Source organism: Mercenaria mercenaria, chromosome 19, assembly GCF_021730395.1.
Source record: "Mercenaria mercenaria strain notata chromosome 19, MADL_Memer_1, whole genome shotgun sequence".
Classification (NCBI taxonomy): Eukaryota; Metazoa; Mollusca; class Bivalvia; order Venerida; family Veneridae; genus Mercenaria; species Mercenaria mercenaria.
The window spans coordinates 36,683,622-36,701,972 of record NC_069379.1 but is presented as its reverse complement, the minus strand read 5'-3'; the positions used below and the strand labels follow the sequence as shown (position 1 = coordinate 36,701,972).

General features: G+C 32.8%; 2 protein-coding genes across 2 annotated transcripts; both read right to left on the bottom strand.

Moving 5' to 3' along the window:
• Positions 1-6,772: 6,772 nt before the first annotated feature.
• Positions 6,773-12,071, bottom strand: LOC123541698 (apolipoprotein D-like). The gene is made up of 5 exons (XM_045327228.2): positions 11,676-12,071; positions 10,795-10,925; positions 9,338-9,414; positions 8,065-8,169; positions 6,773-7,665 (listed from the first exon to the last, which is right to left on the bottom strand). The coding sequence occupies exons 1-5, from the start codon at positions 11,796-11,798 to the stop codon at positions 7,508-7,510; spliced, it is 594 nt and encodes a 197-aa protein (XP_045183163.2). The 5' UTR covers positions 11,799-12,071; the 3' UTR covers positions 6,773-7,507.
• Positions 12,072-13,305: 1,234 nt separating this feature from the next.
• Positions 13,306-18,052, bottom strand: LOC123541700 (apolipoprotein D-like). The gene is made up of 5 exons (XM_045327230.2): positions 17,440-18,052; positions 16,898-17,028; positions 15,838-15,914; positions 15,268-15,372; positions 13,306-13,990 (listed from the first exon to the last, which is right to left on the bottom strand). Exons 1-5 carry the CDS (start codon positions 17,560-17,562, stop codon positions 13,833-13,835), a joined length of 594 nt encoding a protein of 197 aa, XP_045183165.2. The 5' UTR covers positions 17,563-18,052; the 3' UTR covers positions 13,306-13,832.
• Between the last annotated feature and the right edge of the window lie 299 nt (positions 18,053-18,351).

Genomic DNA, 18,351 nt, shown 5'->3' with positions numbered 1-18,351 from the left:
GCATAGGCTTAAAGTATATCATTGTGTAGGCGTTTATTGCGGGGGTTCATCTTCAATTTGTTTGTCTGCTTTTTGAAATGAGTAGAGTTCCTGCACTGAATAGATTTCGCCACTGATTTCAGACATTGCTACATGTGCGGTCCTATTTGCACCTCATTTAGCTGTCATAGAAGCAAGACTTTGACTTGCCTTGTTGTCCGTGTTAAAATAAATCAAAGCATTGCTACATGTATTTCATATCTTTCATGTATTGTGCCATTTCACAACTTTCGTGTATTGGACCATGTTCATAGCTATATAGCGTTGCATCTGTATAATATATATTTCTTAAGCTTGTTTAATTATTCCATATTAATGTTACGAAAGGGTTTTTGTATACTTGTAATCGTCGTGAATTTTTCACGAAAGGGTTTTGTTTTCTGTATATCTATCGTGCATTTTTCCTGACTCTCTTGTTTTTTGATTGGTGAAGATATTGCACGAGTTGAAGTAACAGTAACAAAGTGCAGTCCTTTGTATTTATTTATTTTTCTGTTTTTTTTTTGTTTCAAAATTGAGAGGTATTTTCGCCATAGGTTCCGCTGGATAACAGAGGAGTGTACTCGAGAGAAACAAAACACTTTGAAAACTATTCATGTAGAAAAAAATTGTCATTCGGATGTTAAGAGATGCTTGTTCACATTCTGTAAATGTAGCAGTATTGGATGCATTTCTTGAAAACCTCAACATCTCCTTCGCCAAGTATTACCAATGTACTGGCATTCTTCATTCGCAAGAGAATTATGTCTGCAATTATAGTTTAGAACAATGCAAACAAAGGAGCTTTCAGAGAGTAAGAAAAAACCTTCTTTTTCAATACTTAAGAACACGAATGTAATACGACAAACTTGGTTTGAATAAACAACTTTTCAATTTGTAAAAGTATTACGCCAACTGAATGGCGAACAAAGAATCGTCTTTATATTCTCTGACATTTACTTGTCAGTTTTTGCAAAAACTTTTCTTTAAATAATAAAATATACATTATATGTATAGTCTATACGTATATAATAATAACATAATTGTTGTTGGTTTTTTTGCGTGAGTTGAAGTATAAGAATTGTCTACAAGCATGAAAGTGTCTCTTCAGATAATGCATGATTTTAATTTCACAGAAAATTGATAAACTTAAAATAACTCGAAATAACTATAAAGTTATAGATACCAATACATGATGGAACACTAAAATACAGCTTTTTGTATAGCTGAATTGTAGCCATAAAGTTTATACAGACCACTAAAGGGACCCGACATGCATGGCAAAGAATGCTGTTCAATTTCATCATATTAAACACGCTTTGTAATAGCTAAACTAGACAGTATCACGCTATGTTTCAATTATACAGGATTATAATTGCCTCATATGACATATCAATAAATGATTACTGTATTGCATTTCATTGACTTTCGTACGTTTGCTTCCTTTACAGCAGGAAATTAATTTTTGCAGCACAGCAAAATTTGCTGGTATTAGATACCGTACTACAGGATGCTTTTTAAATCGTTGGATGCTGGTGTGTTGGTGACACCGTAAATGGTTAGGCATTACATGCCGAGGTTAAAATTGTATAATTTTAGCCTAAGGGCAGATGTTCGTTCTCCCAGTATGTTCAAGACTTATTGCCAGTATATATGGTATCATTCAATTCTTTACCCAGTCTCTGAAATATGAAAAAAATGTTTTCAAAACATTGCAAAACATTGCAAAGCAGAACAAATAAAATCTGTAGATAATCTTTCAGACGCATAGGACGTAACCAAGCAAAACTAAACACAGCAGACTCGATTTGACTGAGTTTGTTTATGAGAGGTAACAAAATGCACGCAATTTTCATGCTTTTATTCGGTGGCCAAATAAAAAATGGCAATTATTGTCCCTTTTGGTATAGATTTTGCATTTGCAGTAAAGCAGCACAAGTGATACAGACTTTATAACTACTGCTTTTTTATTCACGCCAAAATTCAACAGTACAGTACATTAGATCTGTCAGTGTTCTGTAGAGAGAGCATTCATCACATCAAGTAGAATATCCCGATTTCCTATCTCTGCATCAGCCAGGGAAAAACAATAATGGTCCCATAATCATTAAATGACGCGCTATGTTGCCTGTAAATTGTTTTTGGAAGAGGAAATATCTTAAGGGGTTTACATTTATTGCTGTAAATGATTCGACTGAGTTAGATTTCTTGTAGTTAGTAGAATTAGCTCATTTATACCTAGAGTTTTACATTGGGATCGTCCGACTTCCAGGTTGACAATTCTATTTCTTGATATAAAGGTTTTTTTGCAGGATTCTGTTTCGTTCTTGTCGTCTGCTTTGGAGTGTAGATACTTTAACATGTATATATTTTTATGAAGACTAGGCACGAATGATTTAATACATATGATACGGGTAGATGAAGAATTGCACTTTTTATTTCAATAAGCGTCTTAGGTGATAGAATACAGGATATTCCCGTAGTGTATATTTAGTGTGATTTTTTTGTAATCGGTAGAGAAATTAAGATTGAATTTCTATGGTGACGATTACATACGGTTGGAAAATATTCGGACTTTTTGCTCCTTCTCAAAAGCCGTTCAATATTTTTTGTCGAGCCCGCTTGCGGCGAACTCGATATAGTCGTCACTTTGTATGTGCTTGACTGCGTCCGTCCGTGCGTGCGGCCGTCCGTCCGATTTTGTTCGGACCATTACTTTGACATGCATCGACCAATCTTGTTTATATTTGGCATGAATGTTTACCTCAATGAAAAGGCATGTCATGCGCAAACCTCATTTCCTATCTCAAAGGTCAAGGTCACAGTTGGAGGTCAAAGGTCAAATTGAAGTTTGTCCGGAGCATTTCGTCTTCATGAATGATGGGATTTTGATGTAACTTGGCATAAATGTTCACCATAATAAGACGGAGTGTCATGCGCAAGAACCAGATCCCTAGGTCCAAGGTCAAGGTCACACTTGACAGGTGGCGGGCTCGACATTCTGCCCGTGGGCATACTTGTCAAAGATTCTATTTATTCTTTATCAAAGTGTTTCCTATCTACGTATGCACACTTTTGCTATCTTCATTGGAGCGTTTTTATTCTCTCTGCAAACCATTATTTGTAGTATAATGTGCGACAAGCGCCTAGATTAAATAATTCAGAAGTCAATTATCTACCGCTACATATTTCAAATCTAGCACGCGAAAAATCAACCTTCCTATTGATGTTACGGTTGTATTTGGAAAAGGGTATGGAAGAGTGGCAAACACTTCACAGACTTTTAAATGTAATAGCTAGTTCAGATGTCTTTATCCCATTCACTTTTCTAGATTTGCTTGGAAATACTAAGACGGAGGTCGGACAAAGCGGTAGATAAACATGATATAAAAACTTGTTAATTTGAGTCTTGTTTCAGCATGCTTTCGCATAGACCCACTTTCATCATGATTATATCAAATGAGTATAAAATAACGTACACACAAATAAGGGTTTTCTTTAAAACCAAAAGATCAAGATGTTGTTGTCCAAATATCCGGATGTTCACTTCTATGTATAACTTTAAACCTTCTGTTTGTGACCCTTAAGGTTATTGTCCGGTCAAACTAACAATCATTTGCAAGGGTGTTCTCGGTGACATTTAATGTTTGTGATTATTCAAGATCGCCGATAGCCCATAAATATAGACAATACCTCCAATAGATTGTAAGTATAATTTTAGTTGTTGGATAGTGAAGATGCAGAAACTGCTCTCACTATGGAAACTACCCTGGTTCTTTAGCTTGCCGGTAGTACAGCACCAATACCCGAAACATTTCATTTTATTGGAGGAGATGGGGCTCAAACTCCTGACTTTGTAGTCAGTGTTACCACCGGACCATTGCGTCAGTTGTTGGATAATTTTGACCATTTGAGCAATATATCCTGTGTGTGACGGAATTCCCATGGGACAAGAATATGTCAGACCAAATTACCATGGTCACTGCGATAATATGATTAACAGCCGGTATCGTTTGTCAATATCTCCACGAAATATAGCCAAGACATTCCTTTTTAGTGTATTACACTGGAAGTCTTTGTGTAAAGTTTTCAAACTATCTAGAATAAAAATGCCGTTCAATGTATTTTAGTTCTCTGCAAAATCACACAAGAAACTAGTCAGTTACAGAAGATTTCAAATTTAATTTGCTACTGTTACATGGAAATCTGTGTTTGAATATCGGTTCATAAACAGTCAAGTACAAGTACCCACATGTAGTTTTGGAGTCGAATCAGTTACTAGAGCAGCCTTTCTCAAGATAGGAGGCAAAAAAAAATTGCCTCCGTATATCGAAATTAAAGTATTTCAATCTTCCGTACAGTTCAAGTGCATGGATTACAGTTTTAGATTACACTTTTAGATTACAGTTTTTAGATATTCACAAAATATTAAACGGAAGAGCTTACTCCGGATAGCTACGCCGACAACATCCCTGTACTGAACAATACGTGCTTGCCACACTATGCAGCTGACATATTGAACGGGTTTTATGTAATCTAAAAATACTATTCAATAATTTGGATGACACCTTAATGTCTAGACATATATATGCTGGTAATACTTTCAATTTTGTTCCACTTTTCTGAGAAGTACATCTTCAAATATGCCCAAGAATAAATCCAAAGATAACCTAAAGTTTAGTCTAGACAATTCATGAAAGTGTTCAATAAATATTGATTCTGTCACGTTATATTCACAGTTTAGAATTTGCCTAGTTGATTTTCAGTATTTTTTCCGAGAAAATGTTTGACTAAAATTCCCCATGTGGCCTTAAATCGGCTACTGTATCAATTTTTCCTGGCAAAAACAGAAACAGTTGTAAATTACGCGATGATTAGCACACAAAAAACTAGAGAGCGGCGCAAGAATACGGATCTTAACTTGAACACTAACTTTAAAGGTACTTTTTTCCAAAATGTTTGAATATTACTAACTTAATACTAACAACAATATCATACAATGTAGCTCTGTACACGAGTTCATAATAAAAGAGTAAAATTGAATGTTCTCCATAGTCCCGAAGGACCAGTAAGTATAACAACAGTGCGTCCTGATACAGGGAGACATTAAACAGTCGCTATACGGCCCTTAAAGGCTGCTGCTGTGTGATAGGGAATAAAATCTGTTAGAAGATCCTTTGAAGCACATAGCGCAACCAAGTAAAACAATCTGCAATCTGTTTGGCAAAAACAGAAACAGTTGTAAATTACGCGATGATTAGCACACAAAAAAACTGGAGAGCGCCAGAATAAGGAAGTCTGACAATAAGATCTTAACTTGAACACTAAGGTACTGGAATATTACTAACTTAATACTAACAACAATATCATACAATGTAGTTCTGTACACGAGTTCATAATAAAAGAGTTAAACAGAATGTTCTCCATGATCAAAAAGGACACGTAAATATAACCACACTGAGTCGAAATACAGGGTGATATTTCGCAGCCGCCATACGGCCCTTAAAGGCTGCTGTGTGATAGGGAATAAAATCTGTTAGACGATCCTGTGGAAGCGCACAGTGTGACCAAGTAAAACAATCTGCAATCTGTTTGATTTATAAAAAAAAACTTCCGACTTTATTAAATTGTAAGATATTTTCATTGAAAATTTCATATATAAATCAAAATGTAGCATTAAAATATTAGTAACTTAGTTTCGTCTATTTAGGTGGCAAAGTTAAGATACATTGAAATTTTATCAAGTAATCATTGATTTAAAGCAGATTTAGCTCCATGTTATAGATATATCTAAATAGGTATCAAAGGAAAACGTCTAACAATGCTTACGATATAAAATGTAAGTCACAGCAATTAAAACAGTTTTACTTAAAAGGAGATCTTATTTTTCTGGATAAAAGACAATAATGTATTTTATCTATGGCTAACAACCAGTTTGTTTGTTAAATAAACCTCATTACGAAACAAACAAAACAAGAAACACGTATATGTATTTAAAATGTATTTTAAAAAATGAACGCCTCTTAATGTTGTACTTTAATAGAGGTCAAAGTTTTCTTTCACCTGTTTTGGTATGCTTTGATGCGCTTAAATTTTACCGACAATAGATAAATATTGAATGGACTTTACAAACATGCTACACACTTCAAATGTCACGGTTCAAAAGATTTTACCCTATATTTTAAACCTGCAATTTCAACATCGGCATTCATGTGATATTTTGTAACCAACACACTCCTCAATTTTCATATGTATCTTAATATAGCATCAATACCACTATACATATGTCACGCATAGCTGATCAATGAAATGTCTGTATTTATGAAGCCATATCAAAATAATGAATTAAATGGAAGTCTAATGTAAAATATCTTAGATGCAATTAGTACCACGAGGAGAATAAGCCGCAAATGTCGGGCATTTTAGTTGCAGCGGAGTTTAAAGTTCAAATTAAATATCGTTTCTTTTCAAAACTAAAAGCAACTCCTTTAGAAAATGTTTGTAACTGTCTGTTAACTGAACTTTCGAAGGGCATGTACAAGTTACTTTTTCTAGACTCTGGTTACTCAGCTGTTGGTTAAACCAGCGTGTGGTGCAGCTAAAGAATTAAAATCCGAACTCCGTCTAAAGGTGACTAGTAAAAAATGAGCTTGAAATCTAGACAATGGTGCAATATCAATTCAGTTATCTTTATATACAGTACCTATAGATGATAAAAAATAAAAAACTGGTGAAAACATAACAAAACAAAAACTTGTAAGCGACTTTTATTATAGGAAGACTCTGAATTGCACGTAGAAAAATATTAACAACAGTAGATGTGTAGCAAAAATACAATTGAAAGAAACAAATAGTATATCTATATACAGGAAAATGTCAGATTCAAATATTATGGTACTATGTGTTTAATTTTTGAAACGAAACTAATATTATTTCTTCCAGAAATGGGAAAAATGCACGGTAAATGTATCTAACATGTATTTTGGTGCATCATTTTCAACTGTTTTGCTGCGAGCTCTACAGTAAACATACAAACTGACTGATCTAACTGTTTGCATGATACATGTATCAGCTGGTACCTGTTGGCACACACTGAGTCGAAATGATCAAATGGTTAGTTATGATATTTTGCCATAATATGCTCCAGCATGATTTTAGGACAGCACCTTAAAAGTTTAATTTCAAATGTTCACAGACTTGCTACAGTCTGAATATTTCATAACAAAATGTTACTTAAAAAGTTTAAAATTCAACTGTTACTTATTGTCAAATGTTAAAAATCCTAAAATGATCTATTTCAAATAACTCACAATTTTAATGTAATCATATGTCGATGTAAGTACTAGTATTTTGAAAGAATATTCACACACTTGTTTCATCATTAATAGTTGCTTAAATTGTTCTAACTCTTATGTTTTACAAACTTGATAGAACTGAAATGTTCAAAGACATGCTGCATTTAAAATGTTTCATTAACTTGATTCATGTTTTACATATTGATGCTTCTTCCAAAGCAGTTGGTCTGTTTCGTCGGCTTCAGTTTGCGTATGTCTGTATTGATGCCGTACCCATGAAGAATGTCAAATAATCTGTCCAGCTCTGTCTCTGACAAACCCTCCGGTGATCTAGACAAAATCCACAGTAATTCTGAAATTTAATACATGCATATTAGTTGACCGATTCACAGACAGACAGAAGTCATGATTTTATATCATTATGTTCACAAAGATAAATGTAAATACATATTTCACATGAATTATAACTATAGAAGTAAAAGTCGTTATTACACATTTACTTATTACTCAGGCCTATATTGGGCTTCATTTGTAAAAACTGATCGAAACTACAACAAAAAAACACAAAATACGTTTAGAAGATAATAGCTGTGCACATGTTATAACTGCCCCCACCTCTCCCCTCCACCGCATTATCCCAAGTAATGCTGTTTAGTCCAAAATCATCTATGTAAGATCAACGGATAAAAATAACAGAAATGCTATAGAACGAAAACAACCGACCATTGGAAATAACAATGTTAATAATTACGTGAATTGAACTGTATTGCTCCCTTTGGCGACTCCTCACAGGACCATACTATAGAGTGAGAAGTGTAATCTGTTGATAGGACCCAATAGTTGCCATATGGTGAAACTTAAACAAGAAAAATAACAGAAGGTGAATCATTTGATTCTAGTTACCATGGACACAGCGTCCATAATAAAGATGATTCTAGTTCATGACGGACACTGATAAACCTTATCTTTTGAATGTATCTTTTAATGATAATAATATATTTTGTACTTATTAAACTCAATTTTGAAATAATGTTAACTATGAAACCTGGTCATTTGTGAGTGAATATAAACATGAATAACAACCAATCAGGTTATGGATTTGCTTTTCTTTCTTATCATTACAAACTGTATTTAGAAACACACCTCTAATTTGTCTTTTGAATAAATACTGGAAGATGTGCAAGAAATAGATTACAAAGAAATGAACGCTATTGTCAATTTTGTAATGAAAATTGTATAGAAGATGAATTTCATTTTATCATTTTGTTTGATTGTTATAAAGATGTAGGAAAACATTGTATTAAGTAGCATTACTATACCAGACTGAACGGTTTTAGAACTGAAACAAAGTAATGAAAGAAATATACTATTCAGGCTGGCAATGTACTGTAAAAAGGCTGAGAAAATCAGAACTTATATTTAAAATAATGTATTCGGATATCATATAATCATATTGTATATTCAGTTTGTTTTTCCATAAAATTGCCAACATTCATATTATTGGAATTGCTGCTTTTAAATAACTTTGATATTGTCAATATAAACTACGGTTGCTTCATACAATAGCTTGCATTTGACATGCATGTTTTGGTGAAAAAATAGTGCCAATATCCCTTGTCTAAAATTCACAAAGTTTGCGAACAGGCTGAAAGTCAACATATAAATTTAATAACTAAGCACTTATTCTTTACATCAATAAAGCTTTACATTACTGTAAAATTTTTAATATTCGGTGGAACTAATTTTTGTGGATTTCGTGGTTTTGAAAATCCACGAAATAAAATCCTAACAAACAAATAAAATAGTATTGATTTTATCTCCACGAGTTCATATCTATCACCATGAAATAGCCAAAACCACGAAGTTTCATACCCTCGAAATTAAATGATTTTACATTTAATGTATTCATAGAAGTACGATTTTCTTTTAAAATAATATTAATCTAAATGTTATGATATTGGTTAAATATTTCAAATCAATCATAGTTATTAATCTTAATCCAGATAGGATTGTTTAAAACTTACACTCGGAAAATCGGACTCCAAGCTTTGCCCCCTCTTGCACAATAGCATTTCCAATGGCTGTGTCAGATTCATTAGACCTGCAAGAAAAGTGAACTACTTTAAGGCGTTTGCTGCTGTTTGATCATGTGACTTCAAGTCTATAAAACTTGAGTTTAAAGACAAGTCGCATTGAACGCTATTTTAACTGGATAAAATGGTATACAATTTGAATTTGGTGATACATTGTATATCTAAGATAGCGCCTATTTAACTGGATTGAATGTTATAAAACTTGAGGTTGGTGACATTTCTAAGATAACACCAGTTTAATAACTGGATTAAAGTTTGAAAACTTGATTTTGGAGACAACAGTAAGGTTGTGCCAATTTTACTGGTTTAACGGTTATATAACTTTAATTTGGAGACATGTGTAAGATCGCGCCATTTCCACTTTAAAGGTAAATATAGAACTTGAATTTGGGAACATTTCTAAGATAACGCCAATCTAATTGGATTAAACGTTGAATTACTTGAATTTGGAGACATGTCTAAATTAAAATACAGCCATTTAAACTGGATTAAAAGTTCGGAGACATGTCTTGGATAGTGCCAATGTCTAAGACAACGCTAATTTATTTAGATAAAACGCTGAATATTTTGAATTCGGAGTTATGTCTTGGATAATGCCAGTTTAACTGGATTAAAGGTTAACAACTGAAATTTGGAGACATGTCTAAGATAACACAATTTCGACTTCGATCACGTTTTTTGGTGTCTGAAGACAAGTTTAATATAACGTCAGTTCAACATGGATGAAATTTATCAAAATTTTAGTTAGTAACCAGTCTCAGGTAGCGTTTAATTTCACCCGAGTTCTGGGTGAAAGAAACCTGGAATCTGTATACCAGTCAACAATCGCCCCCACCCCTCCCCACTGCTTAGGGATGACCTCTAGCTGTCATTCTATATTTAACATGTATGCATAGTATAAAGCATGCGAGTTACTTAAGCCCGTCAATAACCAAAGAATTTAGCCAAATATTCATCAACAGTCTTGTAGTGAATGAAATTATTTTACATTGTCAAGTATATTATCTTGAATCTTGAAAGTGCCTTCAACTCAGCTACAGTGCCAAACCCCAACTTCAGATATTTTGTAATGTAACATAAGTCCATTTTACAATCTTTTTTTACTTTATGAACACATAAACATCGAATGGAAAAAATAGGTTTTATTATTATAACATGGCAGATTAGTTTTATTAGTGCACAATCGAACCTCTAAAGTAAAAACCAAAACATCGGTCCGTCACTATAAGCAATGAAACTGTTAGGAGAACCCCATTACATGCTGTAGTTTTTTTTTTTTTGTTTTTTTTGTTTTGTTTTTTTTTTTTTGTATCAACGTTTTGCAAACAATAACAAGAAAAGATTCAATGGCACAAAAAAATAACAAAATCTCTTAGACAGTTACTTACAAATACAGCCATCCAGTATTGTTTACTTTTACGCTGGTTTCTGACAGCTTTGTGTACTCAGCCGTAACACAGTTTGAGAACAACGAGAACCAGTTTGCATAGCGGCGGTTTTCATACCATTTTCCTAAGTACTAAACAAAACAAGTACTTTAAACAAATTTTAAAGCTGCATGCTTTTAGTTTTATATCACTTTTTTTTCAAAATTTAGAAAATGCTTTCATTACTTGGCAATTGCAATAAAAAGAAAATATAGAGTGATTAAACAATTCTTTGATATCATTTTTGATATCAAATATCTAATTTCTATCAGTAAAAAAAAACAAATTGTAATGTTCATCTGTTTATTTAGAATAATTTCTGTATTGTTAATTTGCGTAAAAATAAAGGAAATATCTTTAAAACTATGTTATCACCAGTTTAAATGTGTTTTGAATCATTCAAAACTTGATCTTAACTGATTAAGATGCAACTTCATAAAAGTATTAACAATATACAGTTTCACTAAAAATCATACACGATTTATCAACTTTAATTTGGAATGAACAGCTTCTAAGAGGTATCTTAACCTTTAGCTTGCTAGCGGCAAGTGATTTTGCCTTTGCGACCAGTGCAGACCAAGATCAGCCTGCACATCCATCAGTCAGTAAATTTTCAGTGAACACCCCTTCGAATGATAAATGGTACTGCCCAAATTCAATGATGGACAAGTCCATTTTAGAAATTTAGCAGGCTAATGGCTAAAATGTTTGCTACACGTAATGTGTACAAGTAATGTGTACAAGTGCACACTCAAACTGGTTTGCAACTGCTTATTCAAATACACCTACTTATGAACTGAAAGCTTATGATGCCTCGGAGACGATTGAAAGTTTATACTTACTCTATCAAGGTCAAAGTTTTCCTGCAACTTGACTTCGGGGCAGCTCCCTAAAGAAACAAATTGACACGATACTAGTCCAAACGTGCACAAAATTCCCAACGCAGTTACCGTATATGACGCCATTTTTTCGAATGTTCCGGTTCGAAAGTTTTTTGTACTATATATTAAACCTTTGATTTCGCAATCAACATCATTTGCATTGACCCAAATATCTTTTTCTATTTATAAATTGTTATAAAATACGGAAAATATAGTCAACAATATTCCGTTTAAAGCATAGATTTGTACACAATTATTGACCATGTAGATAGTATTAACACAATTCTATTCTACACAATGAAAATGTTATCGATATCAACTGCTTTTAAAAGCGTTCTTTTATAACATATGACCATGCTTGGCTGGTCGGGTATGTAAATAATACATAGTACAAATGCACTAACTATAAACTCTTGAGGCCTGTATTGATTGTAGCGAGCAGAGGTAAAGTTAAAGCATTTATACATTAAACCTCATCGAAGATTCGGTGTCTTCTTTCCAGTTCTTCTTTAAATATGCGATTTGCTTGCTCCATGTGTTTACGAAATACTGCTGTTCTAATATTTCGGTATTTTATCCCGAAACTGGATTTCCTTTGATAGGTTTCTGATAACTTTTGTTTTTGTTGCACACTCAGTATAAATCAAATTATCGTATGGTGTTATATCACTGTGTTATGTTAAAAAGCACAAGGATAAATATCCTACAGGAAAAGCCACGTTCCGAAAATGGAGCCGTATTTTGGAGGAAATGGTAAAGATAGGTACATTGTAATAAATAAGGAATATTTGGGCTGGGTCGATACAAAAGGTATCACAACTCACAACATGATACAAACAATACAATACAAATTACCATTTAAACAACATTATGTAAATGCAATCGCGAACTTTATACTATTTGGTATAGGGTTGTCTCATAGGGCTTTTTTTTCAAAGAATGCCATTGCGGATCGCTTAATCATGACTAATTTTATCCAATATTTCTCATCTGTTTTTATGTACAACTCATATCCGATTTCGTTTGAATTACTGTATGTACGTAATGATATTTCACACATGCAACAGCGGTCTTAATATACTAATCCATGAAGGTAATTATCACTTGTGTTGAACATTAGGGGCGTTTTATTACATACTTGTACCGTTACGGGCACATGAAGCATATCATGCCTTGTTTCAATAAGCATCGGAGGTGTCAGTACTCATAACATATAATCTAGCAGTGCACGTTTAAAATTTACATATTAAAGCTTAATTTGAAGTTTTGAACGTGCAGATCAGCGTGCTGCGAACAAAATGATTACACGTTTTTCCGACAACTTTTACAAAGGGTTTATTAACGGACGTATTGGTTTTCTATACGAAATAGTTACCTTCCAATTACTCCTCACACACAATACCCTTGCCCTTTTGAATCAAAGCTCATACAAAAGTGTTTAAAAATAATGAAACCCTTTTTATATCTGGATATAGTATATACAATTAAAATACAGTACCTATGTACACATAAATTCACTTATTTGTGTGTACACATAATTATTACATGTATAAGGTGTGAAAAATACACACTAACAAATGCATAAAACATATATCATGTCACGGATTTAATTGTGGTTGCAGCCCTAAATACAGTTTTCTTTCACATTTAGCAAAATCATATACATTTGATACAGTGTTGCCGCATTTCCAATGTTTTATAAACTTGATCATTGTTAGATGTTTTACATTTTCATATTTCTTCCAATTTGTAATTTGTGAGTTCTGGAATTCTTTTGTCTTCAGTTTGTGTAAATCAGTCTTCAAAGAGTAGCCGCATTTCCAATATTTCACGAACTTGATTTATGTTTAGACGTTTTACATGTTCATGCTCTTTCCAAAGCCATTGGAGTGTTTCGTTGTCTTCGGTTTTTATCAGTTCAGTTGTTCTGCCTTCAAAAAGTCGCTGCAATTTCAATATTCCACGAACTTGATTTATTTAGTTGTTTACATTTTGATGTTTCTTCCAAAGCCATTGGTGTGTTTTGTTGGCTTTGGTTTTTGTATTTCAGTATTCATGTCTCCAAAGAATTGCTTCATTTCCAATATTTTACGAATTTGATTTATTTTAGATTTTGTTTTACATTTTCATGTTTCTCCCAAAACAATTTGTCTGTTTCGTTGGCTTCAGTTTGCGTATGTCCGTATTGATGCCGTATCCGTGAAGAATATCAAATAACCTGTCCATTTCAGTCTCTGACACGCCCTTTGGCGACCTAGTCAAAATCCATAGATATTCTGAAATTCAATACATGCATATTAAGTAACTGATTCATACTAAACATCATCTTTTGACATCGTCAAATTCACCAAATTTAGAATAAATAGGTAATTTACATGAAAAATAACTGAAGAAATAAAATCCGCTAGTAAATATGTATGTTAGACTCAAGCCGAAATCGGATTTCGATTCTAAAAATAATTGAAAATTCCAAGAAAACAAAAAATAAGTTTACAAGATTTAGCTGTACACATGTTATGACTGCCACGAATAATATTACCGAATTACCCCTCGTATTGTTATTTAGGCCGAATTCAGTAATAGCAAACCGGACAAAAATAACTGAAATGTTAACAAGAGCTGTCGGTAAGACAGCGCACTCGACTTTTCTCAGTGCTTGACTCTGAATTACAGCTTTGCCAGTAAAAATATCCAAGTTAAAAAGGGACATAACTCTGTCAAAATTCAAATCACCGATATGGGAATGGTGTAGACTTTGATAGTAAATAACTATTTTGAGTTTCAAGTCAAAAGCTTTAACAATAACAGAGATATTTTAACTTTTTACTTTTTAACAAAAAGTTCTAAGTTAAAAAGGGGCATAATTCTGTCAAAATTCAAATCAGAGTTATGAATATTGTTTCTCCTGGTGTAGACTTTGATGGTAAATAAATATTTTAAGTTTCAAGTCAAAAGCTTTGATAGTAACAGAGATATTTGACTTTATCAAAAACTTTAACCAAAAATTCTAAGTTAAAAAGGGGCATAATTCTGTCCAAATTCAAACCAGAGTTATGGGAAGTGTGTTTCTTGGTGCAGACTTTGATTGTATATAACTATTTTGAGTTTCAAGTCAAAAGCTTTAATAGTAACAGAAAGTTAAAAAGGGGCATAATTCTGTCAAAATTCAAATCATAGTTATGGCGATTGTTTCTTTTAGTGTAGACTTTGAATGTAAATAAGTATTTTAAGTTTCAAGTCAATAGCTATGATAGTAACAGAGATATTTGACTTTATCAAAAACTTTAACCAAATATTCTAAGTTAAAAAGGGGCATAATTCTGTCAAAATTCAAATCAGAGTTATGGGGATTGTTTCTTCTGGTGTAGACTTTGATAGTAAATAACTATTTTAAGTTTCAAGTCAATAGCTTTGACAGTAACAGAGATATTTGACTCTATCAAAAACTTTAACCAACGGCGACGGCGACGCCAACGCCGGGGCGAGTGCAATAGCTCTACTTTTTCTTCGAAAAGTCGAGCTAAAAACTGGAAGGAACAAAGTAAATAATTACGTGAATTGAACTGTATTGCGCCTTTCGGTGACTCCTCACAGGACCATACTATAGAGTGCGAAGTGTAATCTGTTGATAGCACCCAATATGCACCAAATGGTGCAACTGTAAACAAGAAAAATTGTACAGTGTGATTTGTTTTATCTCAGTACAGACTAAAAAGGTATCGTTAGTTGATAAGAATGGCAAACTTTTAAAAAACTGAATTTTAAAACCAGTTTCAGAATGCAACATTTGAGAAATTTAACAAAGTTGTATGGATATTTTTATTTTTAAACATAATATGTTGTTTTCCCAACCCTCCCCACATGAATAAGTCCTAATTTGTTCTTGATTTTTTTATATTGAAAATATCTCATGTCTAACATACACAGTTAAAACACAGGTGAAAAATAAACATACATACTTAAATAACCAAACAGTTTTCATTATTACGTTGGCAAATCTTAATTCATACATGCAAGTACGATTTTACTTTCGAATGATGTTATTTTATGGATTATTAAAATGGATAACGATATTTAATCAATCATGGTACACTAATCCAAGTAAACACAGTGAAACACTTACACTCGGAAAATCGGACTCCAAGCTTTGCCCCATCTTGCACAACAGCATTTCCAATGGCTGTGCTAATTTCATTAGACCTGTAAGAAAAAATGTTCTGTTTTAAAGCGTTTGTTGGTGTTTCATCACGGTAATTTAATAAAGTTCAGTGCTACAACAATTTAGTTTAACCCTTATCATGCTTGATACGATTTAGTTTGCCTTTGCGGCCAGTGTAGATCATGATCAGCCTGCACATCCGTGCAGTCTGACCATGGTATGCACTGTTCGCCATTCAGTTAGTATCATTTTGGTAGGCACCCCTTTTAGTAGTGAATGGTACTGTCCAAATTGAAAGATGGACAAGTTTATTATAGAAATTTAGCAGGGTAATTGCTAAAAATCAGCTTGGAGACATGTTTAAAGCCCTTATAAAGGTCCGGAATACGATTGATATTTCCCAAAAAAAACATCGTCAAATACATATCTAAATATAGTTGCAATGATCACTGCGCGTAATTTAAGTGTTATGAATTAAATCATTTTATTTGCAGATACCATAATGTCAAATTATTTAACCTGTTGTAAACATATCCCACAGTGGCCATTTACCTGTAAATAAGGAGTTTCTATTATGAAACTGAGGGGTTCGTGCTTTTTATGGTACATATATAATATTTTTTTGTCTGAACTGACTTCTGTATTCAATAAAACTCGTACCTGATGTTCTAAAAATTGCCTTTACATGCGGCATTTGGTGCTTTAAGAGAACGCTATTTCAACTAAGTACAAGGGTATAATACAATCAATCTGTATGAGGATCCTTTGGAAAAGCAAGCAAAATGATAGTAGTCTCGGTTCTTGAAAGGTAGTGGAAAGTTCAACACTATAAGACTTTCGTTTAGAGATCAGTCTCAGTTAGCGCCGGTTCAATAGGGCTCAGTTTTATTAAATTCAAGGTTTTTTCGTAGCCAGTCTCAGAAAGCACATATTCAATTGAGTTCAGTGCTAAAATCCTTGAATTGAAAACTAGTCAAAATTTGTGATAATATACAACTACATACAAATAAGAACAGTTACTTACAAATACAGCCATCCAGTATTGTTTACTTTAACGCTAGTTTCTGACAGCTTGCTGTACTCGGCCGTAACACAGTTTGAGAACAACGAGAACCAGTTTGCATAGCGGCGGTTTTCGTACCATTTCCCTAAGTACTAAACAAAACAAGTACTTTAAACAGATTTTTAAGCATAACCAAGCAGATTTTAAATGTATATTAACATTTTACAATAGTTTCTGTACTTTATTTTACTAAGAATAAAAAATAAGATCTTAAAAATATTGTTATTACTGATTTGAATATGTCTGGATCTTCCGACACGTGCAAAGCCATGTTAATAACTCGCACATACTTAAAAGTGTTAGTTATACAAAATATAACTAATAAAGCCATGATATAAACTTGTATCAATTTTAATCTAGAATTAAAAAAAAATAAAAATATTTTAATTGTTCCTTACACGTAATTTGTAAGCAAAACTGTTTTGAAACGTTTTATTCAAATCAACCTAGTATTGAACTAAGCGCCTGTGTTGCTGCGGAAACTAATATTGTCTTATACTTACCTTATTAAGGTCAAAGTTTTCCTGAACCTTGACTTGGGGACATGTCCCTAAAGTCACAATCTGAGACGATACTAGTCCAAATATGCACAATACCTCTATCACAACTACCATACATGACGCCATTTTCGAATGCTCTGCTTCAAATTGTTTGCACTTTGTATTAAACCTCTGATTTCGTAATCATCATTTCTTGCATTGACTCTAAAATTTGTAACTTAGTTTTTAAATCGTTTCAGTTATAACACTATTCCGTTAAAAACATAGATCTGTACAATTACTGACACTTTAAATAACATATTTTATGTATTGTGCACCTTACACAAAGAAAATTATATCGAAATATTAACAGCGTTTTAAGGCGGTCTAATTCAACACATGGCCGTGCTTGACCGCGGGTATTTAAATAACACACAATACAAATGTACTAAATTTATGCCTTCGGGGCCGATTATTTTCTTTAGTAAACAATAGTAAAGTTAAAGGTGGTCAGTCACACTTAAACACCATTTATCACATTATAAATATTTCGATTATCGTATATTCTGACTTTTTTTTTATTTGTATTTATTTTTTTTTTATCTTTTTATTATTTCATTTCATTCTTTTTTCAGATTGTAACTAACCTCTTTAAAGTATTTTAAAAGTATTTATTTCTTTTGATTCCAATATAATTTCTTATTTAACATTTGCGTTTGATGGCTAATGTGATATATAAACAACATGAACGAAAATAAAAAACATTGTTAAAAAAAATAGCCAGTAGCTTCCTAATTAATTTATTTCAAGTGTATCATGGTCGCGAAACCAAGATAGGAAAAGGGAGATAATAAAACATTAAACAAACTTGTATTTTATACGAATTTCTGCTAAATGTATAATTTTCAATGCAAAATTTTGACAAATATAGTACAT